At 35.5% G+C, this 18,352-nt stretch overlaps 1 protein-coding gene across 3 annotated transcripts; it reads right to left on the bottom strand.

Moving 5' to 3' along the window:
* Window positions 1-2,896: 2,896 nt before the first annotated feature.
* LOC104606910 (secondary thiamine-phosphate synthase enzyme) lies at window positions 2,897-17,631 on the bottom strand. Of its 3 annotated transcripts, none has more exons than XM_019199366.2 (8): window positions 17,350-17,631; window positions 6,971-7,031; window positions 6,788-6,882; window positions 6,667-6,700; window positions 6,064-6,118; window positions 5,912-5,954; window positions 3,290-3,362; window positions 2,897-3,172 (listed from the first exon to the last, which is right to left on the bottom strand). In XM_019199366.2, exons 1-7 carry the CDS (start codon window positions 17,539-17,541, stop codon window positions 3,291-3,293), a joined length of 552 nt encoding a protein of 183 aa, XP_019054911.1. In that variant the 5' UTR covers window positions 17,542-17,631; the 3' UTR covers window positions 2,897-3,172; window position 3,290. The 3 variants fall into 3 exon arrangements, with proteins under 3 accessions (XP_019054911.1, XP_088745885.1, XP_010270639.2); XM_088889759.1 differs by having other exon boundaries at window positions 2,897-3,136; XM_010272337.3 differs by having other exon boundaries at window positions 2,897-3,140; window positions 17,350-17,630.
* Between the last annotated feature and the right edge of the window lie 721 nt (window positions 17,632-18,352).

Genomic DNA, 18,352 nt, shown 5'->3' with positions numbered 1-18,352 from the left:
CAAAAATTGACGACGTTAAAGACACTATTAACAATTTTGTTAGAAAAATAATAAAATAATAAGGTTTGTTGATGTGACATTGTTCAAGTAGAAAAAATTATTTGAAAAATTACACATGGGTCCCACATAAATTTCCAGTCTATTCATATGTGACCAAAAATAAAAACAAAAATAATTATTCTTATTTAATAATAAATTATTAATGATAAATATAAATAGTAATAGTAATAGTAATTATTAATAAAATAACAAATTATTAATAATAAAATATAAATAATACTACATATTTTTGTGTTATCAATAATTCATTATTTTATTAATTTTATTTATGAATTAATTATTAAATAAAAATAATTATTATGTTTTCATTCTTAGTTAGATGTGAATAGGTGGGAATTTTAAGTGAGACCCACATGTAATTTTTCCCCTTAAAATTACTTAAGTTGAAAGAGCCAAATTATTTTCTTTTATTTAATTTATAATTCATTATTTTATTAATAATTAATTCTTAAATAAAAATAATTATTTTTGTTTTTATTCTTGATCACATGTGAATAGGTATGAATTTTATGTAAGACCCACATATCATTTTTTTCAAATAATTTTTTTTTTGGACTTAAACAATGTCACGGTAGTGAGGCTTAATATTTTATTATTTACCTCATGAAATTGTTCAGAACGTCTATAATGTCATTAATTTTTGCCATAAAATGGCCTTTTTCAACATAGTTTGAGGACCAAAATGTCCTTTTCAAAATTTTAGGATCAAAAGTGGCCTTTTTGCAAAGTTTAAGGATCATCATAGCCAAAAATCACTCTACTATGGGATCATTGACAATTACCCTTTAAACTTTCATTTGCAATAAAGACCCCCAAACTTCCACTTTACAACAAATATCCCCCTCCATTAATGCTCCATAGTTAACTTCAAGAAATATCCCTCTTCAAAAAATATCTTCCCATGATCCCCTATACTTTGGGATCAGTGACAATTGCCCCCTAAATTTTCATTTACATCAAATATCCCCCTAAATTTTCACTTTGCGACAAATATCCCATCCGACGAAGATCCCCGATCTATTGTTTTGGTTTTATGTTGGATATACTCATTTTTTTTGTTCTTTCTTTTTATTTGGCAAAGTAATTCAAAAGTCTTTGACGCATGTATTAAGGGGCACTCTTTGAATTATAATAGACATGCATAGACAAATCATGGAATCACCACACCCAATGTTTTATATTTAGTGACATTACTATCTAAAAGACTTAAGTGGCATTTGATAAATATGAAACCAGAAAATTTCAAAAGATATTATTCGGGTCTAGAATCTGAAAAGTAGAAATGATTTTCTACATTTTAGAGATTTTGAAAAGCTAAGATCATTTGAGTTGGAGCAATTCTCCAACATCTGAAATTGTGAAGTTTACTATTATTAACTAATAATAAACAAATATTCTATTTTTTTGAAATAAATAATTATTTATTATATTATTAAAAATAATATTTATTTATTATTATTAACTAATAATAAACATAAATATTTTAATTGTTACTAATAAATATATTATGAAATATTCTTATTATTATATAAGTATTTATTTAAATTAAAATGATAATTATTTATAATTTTATAATACAAGATATTTAGTAATAATATAGTTATTATTAGTATTATTATTAAATATTATTATTATTTATTTAAGTAGAAAATTAATATTTATTAAGTAATAATAAATATCTATAACAATGTTGATTTATTATTATTATTATTATTGTAAAATAGATGACAATAATGAGGGCATTAATGCCATTTTATCACATTAGATTTGAATTTTTGTTTCAAATCCTCTAATCAGACCTAAACCCGAATGCCACTAACATCTGAAAGGCAAGTTTTCAAACTTCATAGTCTGAAAAGCGTTTTTAAATGCAACCTTCAACATATCACATATGGGTGGGGGGGGGGCTAAACAGTGCAAAGTAGAGGTTAAGGTAAAATTTAGCCTGGTTGAATTGAATTTCTATTCTTTTAAGAATTATGTGGCAAATTCCTTATTTCACATATTTGTTACGAGGATCGATGATCTTCCATGGGGAGTAGACCTGAATAATTTGAGGGGGGGGGGTAGCCTGGTCCATTCCAATCTCGTTATTTGCATTGCTATAAAAGCCAAGGAAACCTTCTCAATTGCCAAATCTCATTTCGGTACTTTTGCTATGTAAACCTATGTAGAAAAAGGCGCAGCCATGGCCCGAAGCATAGAAAATTTACCAAATTAGAAATACCCAGTTTCCAAATGTTGTGCGTTTGGACTTTTGGACTTCGGAGACTGAAGATCATTGCGGCATGCCTGCATCCCAACAGTCTATATAACACGTTAAAACTTGTTTGTTTGGGTGTTCAATGTCAGGATGAAAAAGGTTCAAAATATCGATACACCAGTATGGGCATATCAGGCAAATCGATACAGCTTTTTGGTATTTTTTTTTACAACTGGTTCAGGGGAGCCGGTTTAAGCGGCCTCCACACTGAACCAGTCAAACCCCCAATACACCCACTGTAGAGGCATATCAGAGGGGTCCCGGATAGATATGTATCAGCCGATATGGGCCAATATGTGTCGATACTTTGAACCATGGCCGAAACAACTTGATAGGGGTCTCAAACTTTCCACCAAAAAGTTCAATACTACCATTCGAGATTGACTGACCTAACCCAAAAAACCAACGTTACTAGCCTGGAACATGTTCATAAACCTCTCTCTCTCTCTGGTTTCGAGTTTAACTTTCTCAATGCCAACTTGGAGCAAGCCTGATTACTATCTATCCATCTAAACAAGCCAAGTTTTAGAGTTGAAATTCTAAATGAAACCATCCAGGGACTGTGTAGCTATGTTAAAGACCAAACGATCAAACATACAATAATTTAACTTAGTTATTTGCCAAATACCTGTCAGAATGATAATTAATATGTGGCATTAATTATTTTAGCCTTTTAGGAGTAGTTTAATAAGATTTGGACCCCAAAAACTGTAGCGCTAAATAACGCATCTTAATGATATTAACTGCGTCATCTCTGTAGATGTCAGACCAGTTCCCACTAAAGTTGGCCTTGATACCAGCACACCATCATATCTGTCTGAAAATTGGTGTTTCAGATCATGATCATACCTTTTCATATCAAAAATAAATAACAGTTGAAATAAAGGATGAATTAATCGGATGCAGAATAAACAATAATAACCACAGCACAGCAGCTTCTTATTTGTCGTCAGAAAAGACTTTTACCTTATACTCCATTAAGAGTAACCACAACTTTGCGTGGAGTAGCATGGTCCCGATGCTCACACAACCAAATTCCCTGAAAATAAGGGAAAAGAGTGTTAACCTTCAAATTATTTCCTTTTTCTCCTCGTTTTATGTAGAACCAGATTTCACTTTCCCAGTTCAATATGAAAGTGAAAGCACCCTAAGCAAAATAATAAAATGCCAATCCTTCTTGTTGAACTGCTTGACCCATGACCTGGTGGCCCTTCCGGTTTGATGAAGGATCCAAGTCTTGTAATAATGGAAATAATAATTCCAGAAAGTACTAGAAATAGTAAAATAAACAAGTATTGAAGACAATAAGCTTACTAAGTTTAGAAAAACTCTACTCATTGATCAAAAAAAAAAAAAGAAAGAAAAACTTTACTACTACTAAGTATTAACTCTGAAGGATACGAATGAATTCAGTAGAGCCGACCAATCCGTAATGAGACGGGTGGGATATTCTACGGATCAGCAAATAACTATAATCTATGATACCTCTACATGACCAGCAGACCAGTATCAGAAATTATATGAACCTGATATGACACTGAATACAATATGGATACTTCTACATATACTCAAATAGCATTAAAGCTTAAAAATATATAGAACAGTATGTAGAACAAATAAAAAACCCACTACCCAATGTTGGTCCCAGCTACCTGGAATTTTGGGAGGTCAAAGTAGCCGCTCTCAGACTCAAACCTGCGTTCTCATGCTTGACAGCCCAAGATTTTATATTATGTGGAACAAACCATGTTGGATTGGTTAAGAACAGACCATGGATCATCATCATAACCTATGTGGGATCAGTTGCAAAAATCCTATTCCTCCATTTCACTCCCTAGGACATTTACAGAATGAATCAAAATATTTCTCTCCACCAAATAAACTTAGGTACTTTTTGGCCTTGTCCTAGTTGCTTTTTTTTTTTGTGTTGGTGATGCAGCTTTAGGCCCTTTAGCCCCCATGGGGGTAAGATGCTAAATGATAGACCTAATCAGTGTGTTAGTGGGCTAGTGATAGGGTGCACACAGGGCCCATTAGCACACAACAATAGAGAGACTGCCTATTCGCAGTTTGAACCCATGCCTTCTCAATAAAAGGGATGCCTTATTGACATCAAGTGGATAAGCACTTACTCTTGTCCCTTGGAACATGAAAATTGCACCAAATTTGATGTAGGACAGGTAGGGGTCCTACAAATTTCAGTTCTGGTGGTGGGCTTACGGGGTGAAAGGAGGGGCTTTAGGTGATTAAAGATGAAAAATGTGGACAGAAAAGCAAGTAGACAGTTTTCTGTCCATGAAAGAACAAGAAACTACACACACACACACACACACACTATGTATATATGTATACAAGGACTCTTAACAGTCTAACTCCTAAAGAACTCTAACAAGACTTAACTTCTACTAAAAGTAACTTAATGTAAAGACACCAGGCATTACTAAAAATAGCAAGTCATGAGTTTAATAGTAATTACAAGAATTACTATAAATAGTATGTATGAAAGTTACCTAAATAGTAATTTTGAACTAACTTCTGGAAAATTCAATACTCTCTTCTTAAAACACCTATATCTAGAGAGAGACTCGGACAACATCAATATATCCTGTAACCCAGGAATTGACATATGAATTGAAAAATTGGTTTGTTTCCCCATGAATTCTTTCCTTGCTTCCACATCGGAATCAAAATTACTATCCCAGTCAATTAGCCAGGTTGCAAATTCACGAAACCCCTTAGCTTGCTCCAAAAACAGTGACTTCCAATTTAAAATTATTGAACAGTTGGCTACATTATGCATGATTACATGATTTTTCTTATAGCTTCTGTATAAAACTTAAGCTTCAATTTTAATGATAAATGGCATTAGCCAATTGATTGCACTCCTGATTCCTGAAGCACAAACCAGCTCCAACCCTGTGGAAGATATAATATTTAATCCTCCTCCTTATGGACAATTGAGCTGAAATGATTTATCCTAGAAACATCATTCAAACTATCATCAGTGAACAACACCTCCTCCTAAAGGGGCAATCTACTGATGCTAGTGGTTAGGCCCGTATCCCACCTAGCTCTCTCAAGACCTCAGATAGGAATATTAATGGGCAATGGCCCTTTATAAGATACATGTCAACGTGAGCTACAAACGCGTGGCAAAAGATTTATTAATATGGGATGGCAGATGCATTGGCTAGGCAAGGGGTGAATAGTGATAATTTGTTTTGGGCTCAGTTGTAATTTTTATTTGCTTTTTATAGAGAGGTAGCATCCCGTGCCTCTCTAAGGGATGCTTGTAAAATCTTATCTAAAGTTTAATAAAAGTTTCTGTTTATTGATAAAAAAGGATTTATTAATACGTTCCTGGTCTATCATTGCATTGTTAGGTAACTGGAGATTGATATTTAATCATGCTATGTATAAACCAAAATGTCTTCCTAGATGCATGAAAACATCTACCAAGTACTAACCCTTCATGGCAGAATTAGGCAACAACCCTTGGCCTCTTAGAAACACAGAAGTATAATTTTCTTCACTGAAAATAAAACACATAGTTATAGATGTTCCTCCATTAACCTCATTACTAGTTACCTGCCAAGTTCCCATGTTGAGCCGCCCATCGGTTATCGGAACCCTGTAAAGGTAAACACCAAGTTAGCATTAAATCAGTAATTGAGGAACAAAAAACTCACAAACGAGGTGCCTTAGATTGAGTAATTTATGAAGTTTGAGGAGATCCACACGTGAGGGTGCACCCAAACATTGAGGATTTAATGTGTGCTGGCATGTCATCAGGGCCTGCCAAAATAAACAATGGTGAATCTCAGAATCAACCTGAAAGGTAGATTTTAACTGGCAAGCAAGATGTTTTAGGGCAAACAAAAACTTCCTTGTCATGTTCATTGTTCCTGCTTTCATTGTTAGATGTCAGAATAAATTTAATTATATGTTAATATCATTACTCTTTAATCAATTGAAAAACACTTTTATTTCATCCAAAATGTGTATCGCTTTTATCCTATATAACTCATTTTATTAATCTTCCAGGCCTGCATCCATCAACCTAATCTTTCTCATTCCAAATAGAATTTGGCAAATACTAAATTCCACCTATATTACATATTGGTGGCAGTCCAGAATCGAACAAAATGAAATATCAAAACTTCAAAAATAATGAACTGCAAAACCTTGGTATTGTGACACCAATCTCTTAGTTAAGGGGGAAAAACTCTATGTGCTACACATGCCAATATATTAAAACAAACACAACCCATGGAGCAATTTTAAGTTTTTAACCAGAAACTGTGGAGAAAAGAGAATTCAAGCCACAGACTTCCTATACTAACCTTCTAAAGTATGTTTCCAAGGTGCTGACCGCCCCTGAAAGTCGCATATCCAAACACCAAATTAAACCTTTTGCAATCAAAGTTAACACAAATGTACAAAATAAAAAAGAAAAATAGCAACCTCTGGAACTATCCTGTTGAGGAATGTCTCAGTGTCATCTCGAACATCTGAATCGTAGTTCTCATTTAGCGTGAGGGAGGCACTTGTATGTTGCACTGGAAGCAAAAAAAAAAAGTTTTTGATTTAATAAAATAGGTCCCCAGGATGGACAGGTTAATGATATAATGAGGTTTAATCACTTACAGAAAAAATGTGCGAGGCCACACTTGAATCCAGACAAATCCTGATCAATTTCCTTCAGTATCTGTTTGAGAGATAATGAAAACCTTTTATTGAACAAGTTTTAAAGAGTGAGAGTAACTTCTAACACTGCATATATGAAACATAAAACTAACTGCCAAAAAAAGACCAAGTTGAAGAATCAGAAAGCACCTGATAACAAAGAAGTTATTAAGAGAGGAGAATACAACATGGAATGATGGAAATACAATCTACAACTGCACAAGTTTCGTAGACGATTTGAGGGAACTCGATGTGAAGTTCAGAGATTTTAGTTTAGGTTAACTACAACTAAATGGAAATTTGATTTGAAGCATTGTAAAAATTATTGGAAACATTGAAAACATCAGGAAATATCTAGAATTTTTATATGACATTTGAAAAATTATAAAAAAGGCATTAATGTGTAACTTTATTTAATTACCATAAACTAGATATATGATGAGGAACCTAAGGCAAGTAAGTTTAAGTATTCATTATTATCTCCTAATCAAGAAAAAGTGCAACTGATTTATTATTTACTTTTTTCTATTTATACCAATTAAATGGCAGAAAACTACACATAACAGCTAGGCTCCAAGGCAATATCTAAAAGTAGATAATGTATATTGCAACATCATTTGTGTGTGGTTGTAGCCCTTGTTTTAAATGGTCACCTTATTGTCACTATTTAAATTTTAAAATGGTACACCCAACCATGTTTGTTAAATGTTATGGGATTGGCTATGAGACCTGATGTATTATCCATCTTAAGGTAAAGGATTTTCAAACATAGCATTCAGAACAAATAGCCATCTGCAGCATAACTCATTAAAACTGGTCAGCTTGGGTCACTGATAATTTGTATTAGATTTTTTTCTTAATTTGGGAGCTGATATAATAAACCAATAGCCATATTAACCAAGTAAACACCATGGATAAGAATCAATATATCATATTATTCAATAAGGATACCAATCGATATCCCATATTACTAGATTTCTTGACCAGTGAAGATGGTTCTTTAGCCAATAGACTGTCAACATAATGTATCTCTTCATGATAGACAAGTCATCTAGAGAATAAGCCTAATTTTGAGTCGATTGTGAAACCTTTTTCCTTATGAAATTATGCAATCTCATACAGTAATTCAAAAGGCACCGGTTAATTAAACATATTGCTTTTTCACAGCTTTCTTTTTCAGCTTCCAAAGATTAAATATAATGTTAATCACAATGTTTTAAAACACAGAAACGTGATGCAAGGCGTTCCACTACCTAGAGGAATGAGGCATAGTTCAAAATGTAAGAGGTGTAAGCCTCCCAAACACGAGGCATAAGCCTCTCCTTAAGAGGAGGGGGAGGACAAAGAAGAGGAAATTTCATTTTTCTTTGTTTTTAATAAAATCTTTCCTTCCCTTCCCTTTTCTTTCTTTTCTCTTTTTTTTTTATTTTGTTTTCCCTTCCCTTTCTTTTCTTTTTTCTTTCTTTTTTTTCCTTTTTTCTGTCTTTTGTATGAGGTGTGTGTGAGGCACATGAGGCGTGTGCACGCCTCATGAAAAAGGTGTATGAAGCATACCTCTCAAAGGTATCAATGCCTCTGGCATACACGCCTCAGGGCATTTTGGGGGTGGCTATGCCTCCCAGCCTTTTAAAACACTGGTTAATCATTAACAATTTTGTTTTATTTTAGGTTAGGATAAATGAGAGTGTCCATGCATTTAAGGTCTAGAGGTTGTCTGTGTGTCGTCAACTTGTGTACCAATCTATCTATCTATCTATCTACAGTCAATACTCATTAGTAGCATATCCTTGATTTCTTAATCATACTATAGTCAAATCAATACCATTAACAACAACTTTCAGATGACCCTCTTAGTTTGGATGTGAGATTATGGTCCCCTCATCCAAAAGGTTACTTCACTTGTGCTTCCATTTTTAAGTCCTTTTGCTCTTCCCTGGGACAGTTGGGTTTTCCGACCAAGGAGATATGGTCTAGACCTGTTCCACCTAAAATTATTATTTTCTGCTAGGAGGTGTTTTATAGAAAGATTAATACCTTGGACTGCTTGCAGAAGAAAAGGCTTTTCATATGTCTGTCCCCTAACTGGTGTGTACTTTGTAGGGCTAGTGGTGAGGATTGCTCCCACTTACTTGTATCTTGTTCCTTTTTCTAGTGCTATTTGGAGTTGGATTTTTCTTTGTTTGGGTGCAAGTGGAATCTGTCCACAGACTTAAGTCAGTTGTTCTATCCTTCTTTTTTTGTGTGGCCTACAAAAAAAGGAAAAATGATGTGGAGATGTATTAGAGCAGCCGCCTTGTGGACAATCTGGGAAAAAAGGAATGCAAGGGTATTCAAGGAAAAGGAAAGAAGCATTCAGGCTGTTGAGGATTGTATCTTGACTAGGGCCATTCATTGGTTAAGAACTATGGACTTCTTTCATACATTTTCCTTTGATGATATTTGGAGAAACTGGATAGTGGTGGCTAATAGCCATACGAGAAAGGACAGGGAATCTGCAGTGTGGATGCCTCCGCCTGAAGGATGGGCAAAGCTGAACTTTGATGGAAGCCAAGGAAACCTAGGCTCATCGGGGATAGGAGGGGTGCTAAGAGATAAGGAGAGCAACATCTTAGCCATGTTCTCAGGCCCCATGGGAATAGGAGACTCCAATAGAGCTGAGATTTTAGCAGTTGTACAAGGTATTCAGATTGCAGAACAATTAGGAGTTCAGCATTTGGTAGTTGAAGAAGACTCCAAAATTGTTGTGGGATGGCTGACAGGTCCAGCTTCAGCTATGTGGCGACACAGAGACTTATTGAGGAAAGTCAACTAGCTCACAAGAAACATGACTATTACCTCCCTTTTTTTTTGATAAATGACTGTTACCTCTCTTTGGGTGGGAAGATCAGCAAATACCTTAGCGGAGGGGTTAGCTAAGCAATGGCTTCAAGGGAACATTTATTTTGGGCAGCTCTGTAATTTTATTTCTGTTTATTCCTGTTTTTAACTTGGTGTAATACTCTGTTAGAAGAGGTAACACCTTGTGCCTCTTCATGGGTTTCCTGTATTGCCTTAATTTTCAGGATTAATAAATTATCTTCATTCATTAAAAAAAAAAAACATCTTTTCAGATCAAGCACCAACAGATGACTATACCATCCTCCAAATTAATATATGTTTTAGAAGGTTAAGAAAGGATCAATGCAATCTCTTTCATGGTCTCTCATGTTCCAAGAAAGTCCAAGAGCCCAGTGCTTCAGCTATGATTGAGCTGTGTTGATTGAGTCTCTTGGATGAAGCTACTAAAACCAGCTTCATTGGAAAGTTGATTTATTAGCTTTATTAAAGCATATTTTGGCTTTCCATGTTTTCACCAAAGATAGCTTATAGACTTTCCATGTAGGGTCCACCTTGCAACACCAGAAGCCACTGCATGAAAACCCTTTCAAATGGGCACCTATTCCAGAGAATAAGAGAATGAGTTGCTTGACACATCACTAATAAAATAAAGAGAGAGAATTGGGCAATAATCATGAAGACATGAACCTCTTCTGGGTTAACACAGAATAAAGCCTAGGAAATCTTTATCGATGAGGATTGCCTCCCAACCAAAGGCATTTGCATGACCTAACCCTTTTCCAACTTGTTCTTTGTTTTTTAGTATAGGTTTTCCAAAGCAGCATAGCCTTTCTCCAATGGAACAACTTTAGTCCTCAAAAAATATTTTATAGAAAATCTAGCAGAAAAAGAGAGTAAAAACTTCTTTTCTTCAATCAATAATTTACTACCTTTTTAAAGATCTATGGGAAAGAGAGAATATAAGAGACAAACAAGAAAATGAAGAAGATGAAGGCCATACATCTTCTTCAAAGAAGAAGTATTCCTTGGTAAGGTAAACACTTGTGATATGCTGCAGAAAAGAAGACCATACATGTGCCTTTCTCCTCATGTGTGTTCACTGTGTAAGGAAAATGGTGAGACCCTTTCTCATTTAATGATATCCTGTTCTTTTGTGCACCGAATTTGGGATTTCTTTTGTACTCTTTTTGGCTGCAGGTGGGCTCCCCCTCAAGATGTGGCAAGACTTTTCAACCATGATTTCTTGAGACAGAGAAAGAAAAGAGGGATGGTAATGTGGAAAGCAACAAAGGCAGCAACTTGTTGGGTAATATGGAAAGAGAGAAACAACAGAATTTTCTTGGAAAAAAGTAGAACAGTAGAGGAAGTGATTGATAATATCAAGGTGAAAGTAGCCCATTGGGTAAAACTCTTGGAATGCTTTCAAGTCTTCTCAGCCACAGATATTCTAAGAACATGGTCCAAAGTAGCACAATCTTCGAGAGTAAGAGATAAAGTAAGGCCGGAGTGGAAACCACCTGAAGGCAATAAAGTAAAGCTGAACTTTGACGGGTGCTCATATGGAAATCTAGGCATCTCAGGAATAGGAGTATTAAGAAACCATGACAGGAGGATATTGGGTATGTTCTCAGGGCCGATTGGCAATGGAAACTCGCTGAAGGCTGAACTATTGGCATTACTACAAGGGTTAAAGCTAGCCAAACAACTAGAATGCAGACATGTTGAAGTGGAAGGGGATTCAAAAGTAGTAATTTCATGGGCAACAAATAGCAGCCACACCCCATGGACGTTTAAACATGTGATTAGGGAAGTGGCGAAGATTGCCAAGGAGGTCGAGGCTGAATTTAAATGGGTCCGAAGAAGTGCAAATGGGCTAGCTGATGGATTAGCAAAACAAGGGGCATTGAGACAACAATTATTTTGGGCTACACTATAATGAGGGATGAATAGAGTGAGGAAAAGGGATCAACAATCCCATCATCAAATTGTATAAAATGATTACAATCTGAATTTTAATAAAACACATATTTACTGATAAAAAAAAAAGAAAATGAAGAAGATGAAGGAAATACATGTGATATGCAGCAGAGGAGGTGATGGGCATGCAAAGGAGGCCTTCCTCTTGCCTCTCTCCTCATATGTGCTTCTTATGTAGGGGTAGTGGAGAGACCCTCTCCCATTTATTAATCTCTTATTCCTTTGTATTATTTTTTTGCTTTTTGATAATTGAAAATGATTTCATTAAACAATAGGAATAAGATTTTACAAGAATCCCTTGGAGAGGCATGAGATGCAGCCTCCCCTAACCGTTACAAAAGATCAGAAAAAAAATTACATTGCTGCCCAGAATAAATGGTCCCTAGTAGCCCCCTGTTTAGCAAGATGATCAGCCAAAGCATTTGCCTCCCTACCCACCCACTGATATCTACATGTTATGTGCCTTGTTGAACATTTAGCTTCTTTTTATGAGATCCCTATAACTCCAAACAACTGAATCTGGATTTGACAACCAGCTCACAATCACCTTAGAATCCCCTTCAATCAATAGGTTCCCCACTCCTAGTTGATTAGCAATCTGAATTCCCTGTACTGCAGCCAATATCTCAGCTCTTGTAGAGTCCCCTATCCCTATCGGGCCTGAGAATAAGGATATGATGTTGCCATTTTCATTCCTCAATACTCCTCCAATGCCAGACAGTCTTGGGTTACCCTGGCTGCTTCCGTCAAAATTTAGTTTAAAAAAACCTTCTAGGGGAGTTACCCAAATTATAGTGGCTCTGATTTTCCTAACCGAAGTGTGTGCAACTATGGCCCAATTTCTCCAGATGTCATCAAATGAAAAAGAGTTGAAAGAAGCCAAGGATTTCAACCAATGGATAGTCATGGTTAAGATACATTCCTTCACTTCTGTGAAGGACCTTTCTTTATCTTGGAAAATTCTAGCATTTCTTTCTTCCCAGATTGTCCATAAGATGGCTGCTTTGAAACATCTCCACATACTCCTTTTTGTTAGGCAAACAAAGGTAGTTGGTGCGAATAATGATTTTACCTCTGTTGGGTGATTCCACCTACATCTAAACAAAACAAACATCCATTCCCAAAGAGCTACAGCAAAGGAGCAAGAAACCAGTAAGTGGTAACAGTCCTCACTATGAGAATTGCACAATACACACCAATTTGGGGACAAACAAATAAAAGGCTTTTTCTTTTGTAAGTTCTCCAAAGTATTGATCTTACCAAGGTACACTTCCCAGCAGAAACAACAATTTTGGGTGGCATAGGCTTTGTCCAAACTTCTTTCACTGGGAAAGGATCAAAAGAGTTGCTCAAACAAAAGGATTTGAAGAACGATGCACAAGTGAAAGACCCTTTTGGGATAGGAGTCCACACCCTTTTATCAAGAGAGGAGGGGTCCAAACACACACTCTCTAGAATGGATAGAAGTTGAGTACCACAAGCAAGCTCCTCCTCCCTTAAGCCCTTACGAAAACCAAAGTCCCAATTCAAGGATAAAGGTAAAACCAGAGGGGGAAAAGGACAGGGATAACCTCCTTTTTATAAAGGGAAAGGGCATACAGAGAAGGAAATACGTCTTTTAGAGGTTTATTTCCCACCCAAGTGTCTTCCTAGAAAAGAACCAAATTTCCAAAACAAGTAGCATACCTTACAACAGCCATGAATACTAAGCACAACCCTATGCCACAAACTTTCTCTTTCCAAAGGCCATCTCCATAGCCACTTTCCCAATAAAGCTTCATTTTTTAAGACCAAATTCCCTAATCCCAAACCCCCTGCCTCTTTACTCCGACAAATTGTCTCCCAATTAACTAAGTGATCCTTTTTCTCCTCCCCTGGTTCCCAAAGAAAATCTCTCATCATTTTTTTCTAATTTCCTAGCCTCCCTATGGGGGATCCTAAACACAAAGAGATAATAGACTGGTAAATTGGCAACTTTCTTTCAAATTTCTCCACCACTGGGTACCAAAATTTGCATTCTCTAGGATTCCCACCCAAAGGTAAACCCAAATAAGTCAAGGGCCAAGAGGAAATAGAGCAGTCCGAATAGTTAGCAATAGACTCAACTTCATTGTCATCCAGACTGACCCCTACTACAAAACTTTTTTCAAAGTTGATCTTTAGATTGGAAACTCTCTCAAAGTATAAAATTATATCCTTAAGATTTCCCACTCTTCTTGGCTCGCTTCCCTCACAAAAAATAATAATATCATCTGCAAACTGGAGATGAGTTACAGAGACATTATTCCTTCCGATCTTCCAACCACCTATTACCCCCTCCCTATCTGCTTTTGATATTAATCTACTCAATACACCTTCCACCAAAGTAAAAAGAAAAAGAGAAAAAGGATCACCCTGTCTCAACCCTTTGCAGGCTGAAAGAAGTCCTTTACCATTCCATTCACTAGCACAGAGTAATGAACCGAAGTGAGGCAACCAATCATCCATAAACACCATCTCTCCCCAAACCCACAAGTTCTAAGTATCTCCAAGAGGAAACTCCAGTCCACCATATCATATGCCTTCTCAAGGTCTAACTTGCAAACAAAGCCTGAACCCCCTGATTTCCTATATCCTCTACACACTCGCTTGCTATTAGGATTTGATCGGTTATCTACCTACCTTGTATGAAGGCTCCTTGAGCTTGACTAATGATAGATGGTAAAACCACTTTGATCCTTAAGGATAGCACCTTTGCTAAGATTTTATAAATGCTCGTCACCAAACTAATGGACATGTAGTCTTTTGGGTGTTTAGCATCGATCTTTTTCGGAATGAGGGCTAAAAAAGTGGCATTTATTCTAGGGCTAATCACATGTCTCTCTTCAAACTCCTTGAAAACCTCAACCAGATCCTCCTTAATTGTTCTCCAATAATCTTGGTAAAAGGCCATGGTGAAACCATCTGGGCCTGGTGCCTTTGATCTATCCATAGAGAACACCGCTTGTTTGATTTCTTCTTCTTCAAAGTTTCTTTCTAGCCAACCTGAAATGCTCTCGTCTAGCCTTGGCCACTCTAATCCTTCTAGCCTCTCTCTAATGTTTAGAGGTCCTCTCATCCTTGATTTGAAGTGATCCACAAAAATCCTTTCTATCTCTTCTTGAGAGGAGAAGATTTCTCCATCAATTTCTAATTTGGTCACAGAATTTTGTCTCCGTCTCCCATTGGCCAAAGCATAAAAATATTTGGTATTCCTTTGTATTTTGTATTCAGGAGTTTTTCTATTCTCTCTTTGGCTGCAGGTAGGACCCTCCCCAAGAGGTGACGGACATTCAATCCAAACTTCTTGAGGCAACAAAAGAAGAGAGGAAGAATAATAATGAAGAGAGATACTAAGGCAGCAATTGCTTGGATGGTGTGGGGGGAAAGGAATAATAGAAATTTTGCTGGAAAGAATAGGACTTTGGAGGAGGTAATAGACAGTATAAAAATCAAAGTTCCCTTGTGGAAAAAGACATTAGACAGCTTTCACCTTTTCTAAGTTACTAACATTCCAAGGGCATGGAAGGAGATAGAACAGTCCTCTAGAGAAAAAGGAAAAATAAGAGTAAAGTGAAACCACTAGAGATTAGCAAAGTAAAACTGAACTTTGATGGAAGCTCTTTGGGAAACTGGGAATGGCAGGAATAGGTCGAGCAATCAAAAACTTGGATAGTAAGATATTGGCTCTATAGTCTATACTCAGGGTCAGCTAGCATTACAAATTCTGTGAAGGCTGAGTTATTGGCTTTGCTGTAAAGACTCCGGTTTGGCAAATCAATTAGGTTTTTGGCAGGTGGAGGTAGAAGGGGATTCAAAAGTAGTTATTTCTTGAGAAAAATGTAACAGACATATTCCATGGACTCTTAAACATATTTTCAGGGAAGTGGAAAGAATAGCAAAGGATATAAATGCTGATTTCAGGTGGATCAAAAGGTGTGCAAATGGGTTAGCAGACACATTATTTTTTGGGGAGTGCAAATGGGCAGCATTTGTACTGGGTTTCTTCGTAATACTGGTTATGTTTTTGGGGGATGACACTCTGATCATCAAATTGTACTAATTCCACATATATTCACTTAATAAATTAATCATTATTGCTGATCAAAAAAAAAAGAAGAGAGAGGGGGATAAAGAGCTGGCACAGCAAAGTTGCTAAAACTTGTGTAGCAATATAAATAAAATATAGGTCTGGTTGCAGTCCCAAAAATAGAAGATGAATTTGCAAATAGGAGTAAAGAGGGAGAACAAAGGTAGTAATATAACCGCTTAAGATTTGCCTGTACAAATCAAACAATATCTATCAAAATGGTTCTTCCAAACTGTTGGTTGTTTTGCCCTAAAACTAGGATAAAAACTTCTCTTTTGATCCCGACACTCGTGAGGACAGACTTAGGAGGTTTTACACTGCACCCTGGATACTGATCATCTACAACCTGATACACTTCCAATCATGTGCCAGAGGAGGCAGATTTGGTTTCAAGCCCAGTAACCAGACGTGCATAAAAAATGAGTTCATCCTAACCCCTTTTTGTTCTTCGAGAAGAACTGCATTATGTTAGAAGTCAAAAAGGATATGCAAGAGGAGTTGTATAAATTTGCACATGATATAGACACAATAGATCAATCCTTGACCAAGACAAAAAAATAATAATAAATAAAATCAAGAATGGACAGGTAAACAGTTGGATACATAAATAGATGATAGATTGATAGAAGAACACACAACCCCTTGTTCTACAAGCAAGTATGCCATGGAACTTAATTCTCTTATTTATCCAAAAAAAAAAAAACTTAATTCTCTTGAAATACTATCTCGCCTCAACATTCAGCTGACTCATGAGTTCTCTGATTTCAGTTAGAGAACCCTCTTTCTATCTTGTTTGTTTGTCTTTGGGCTTCAAAGATTCTATTGTTACAAAAGTGGATGTATTCACTATTCAACTAGGTGCAGATCTTTGAAATCCTTTATGTGTGTGTGCGCGTGTTAATTGCATATCTTTTAAATCTTCGGCCATACTCGTTAGGAACAGGCAACAAAATTAGGAATTACAAAAAAAAAATGCCGGTTTCATCATCATCACCAACCAATCACAGAATACAGACATTTCATAAAACTAAATTTAGGAGAAAACTAATAGAACCCGAATAAGAACAAGCTAACTTATAATTTCCCCGCATATTCAATAGAATATTAGGAAAACAAAAAAAAAACTACAAAAAAATATATATCCATCTATGTCAACCAAATACAGCAGACAAAAAACTAAAAGAAAAGTAAATTCCTGGCAAAATTATTTCGACAAAACTACCAAAGTCCAACTAAGGATAAGCTAAAATAGATTACTTATCACCACAAAATATGATAAATGAAACTTAAAAACAAGGAAGCAAGGTTTCCTGTTTCGCAGCCTTTCCGCACCAAATCAGTCAGTGAAATAATGACAACTACAAACCACCATGGACAAAGAAATGGAGAGAGAGAGAGAGAGGGAGAGAGATTGAACCTTTGGGGTGATGAGATGACAACCTCGTCTTTGTGGGGGAAGAGTGATCGTCTTCTGAGCCCATTTAGGAGCAGCCATGGGAAAAGCACTATGTAGCGGTTGGCCCAACGTTGTCGGAGTGTGCTGAGACTTCACGCTAATTGGGGGCGAGAAGGGTTTTGGTTTTGCCGAGATGAAAATTGAGGCTTGCATTGGGAAGAATCCTGACCAAAGTGAACAAGTATAACAGGAGATGTACGGTGTGAGGGGCAGCAGAAAAAGCAGAAATCCTATTTTAGAATTCATTTTTTAATTATTTGTTTTGGCAAGTTTATAAAGATTGATGGACCGCTAAGGTTCTAACCTCTTGTTTTAAGTGGTGGAGATGCCATTTTGGCTGCCGATTAACTGACACGTCCGACTTGGCATCCGAGGTGTATAGATAAGATACTTTGGATCTGTATCGGGTTGTATCATACCGTATCGATAGATACAACATGTCTAATTTGATAAAATTGTACATTTAGCACTTTTGGATTGTTTTTTATTTTTAATACAATAAAAAATAGTATTATGAAAACTGAAATAAATAATTTAAGATTTAATTTTTCCAAAAATTTAATAAAACTAAAAATTATAAAAATAATATATCTCATCTACCTTAGATGATTTATATATTTTATTTTATACATAATTATATGTTAAAAATGAAAACATAGTTATTATTTGAAAAAAAAATTATTATATAAAAATGCTAAACAAATAAATTTTTCCAACAAAATCAATAAAAACTGAAAATTAAATATAATTTATTTTATCTATCTTAAATGATTTATTTGTTTTATTTTACAATTATGTGTAAAATAAAAACATATTTACTATTTAAAAAATAGTTGTTATTTAAATAAAATACTAAATTAATAAGTATTCCCAAAAATTAAAAAATAATTTTATTTAAATAAAATACTAAAAATTATAATATTTAAATAAAATACTAAATCTCGGTATTATTTATTGTAATATT

Source organism: Nelumbo nucifera, chromosome 6 (assembly GCF_055504915.1).
Source record: "Nelumbo nucifera cultivar China Antique chromosome 6, China Antique-T2T, whole genome shotgun sequence".
NCBI classification, from domain to species: domain Eukaryota; kingdom Viridiplantae; phylum Streptophyta; class Magnoliopsida; order Proteales; family Nelumbonaceae; genus Nelumbo; species Nelumbo nucifera.
This window is presented reverse-complemented; position numbering and strand designations above follow the sequence as displayed.

Coding starts and splice junctions, on each gene's coding strand:
- LOC104606910 (XM_019199366.2), bottom strand. CDS start 17,541: ATGCAAGCCTCAATTTTCATCTCGGCAAAACCAAAACCCTTCTCGCCC. Junction 7,032..17,349: donor GTCATCTCATCACCCCAAAG/GTTCAATCTCTC, acceptor TCTCTCAAACAG/ATACTGAAGGAAATTGATCA. Junction 6,119..6,666: donor TTGGAAACATACTTTAGAAG/GTTAGTATAGGA, acceptor TTATTTTGGCAG/GCCCTGATGACATGCCAGCA.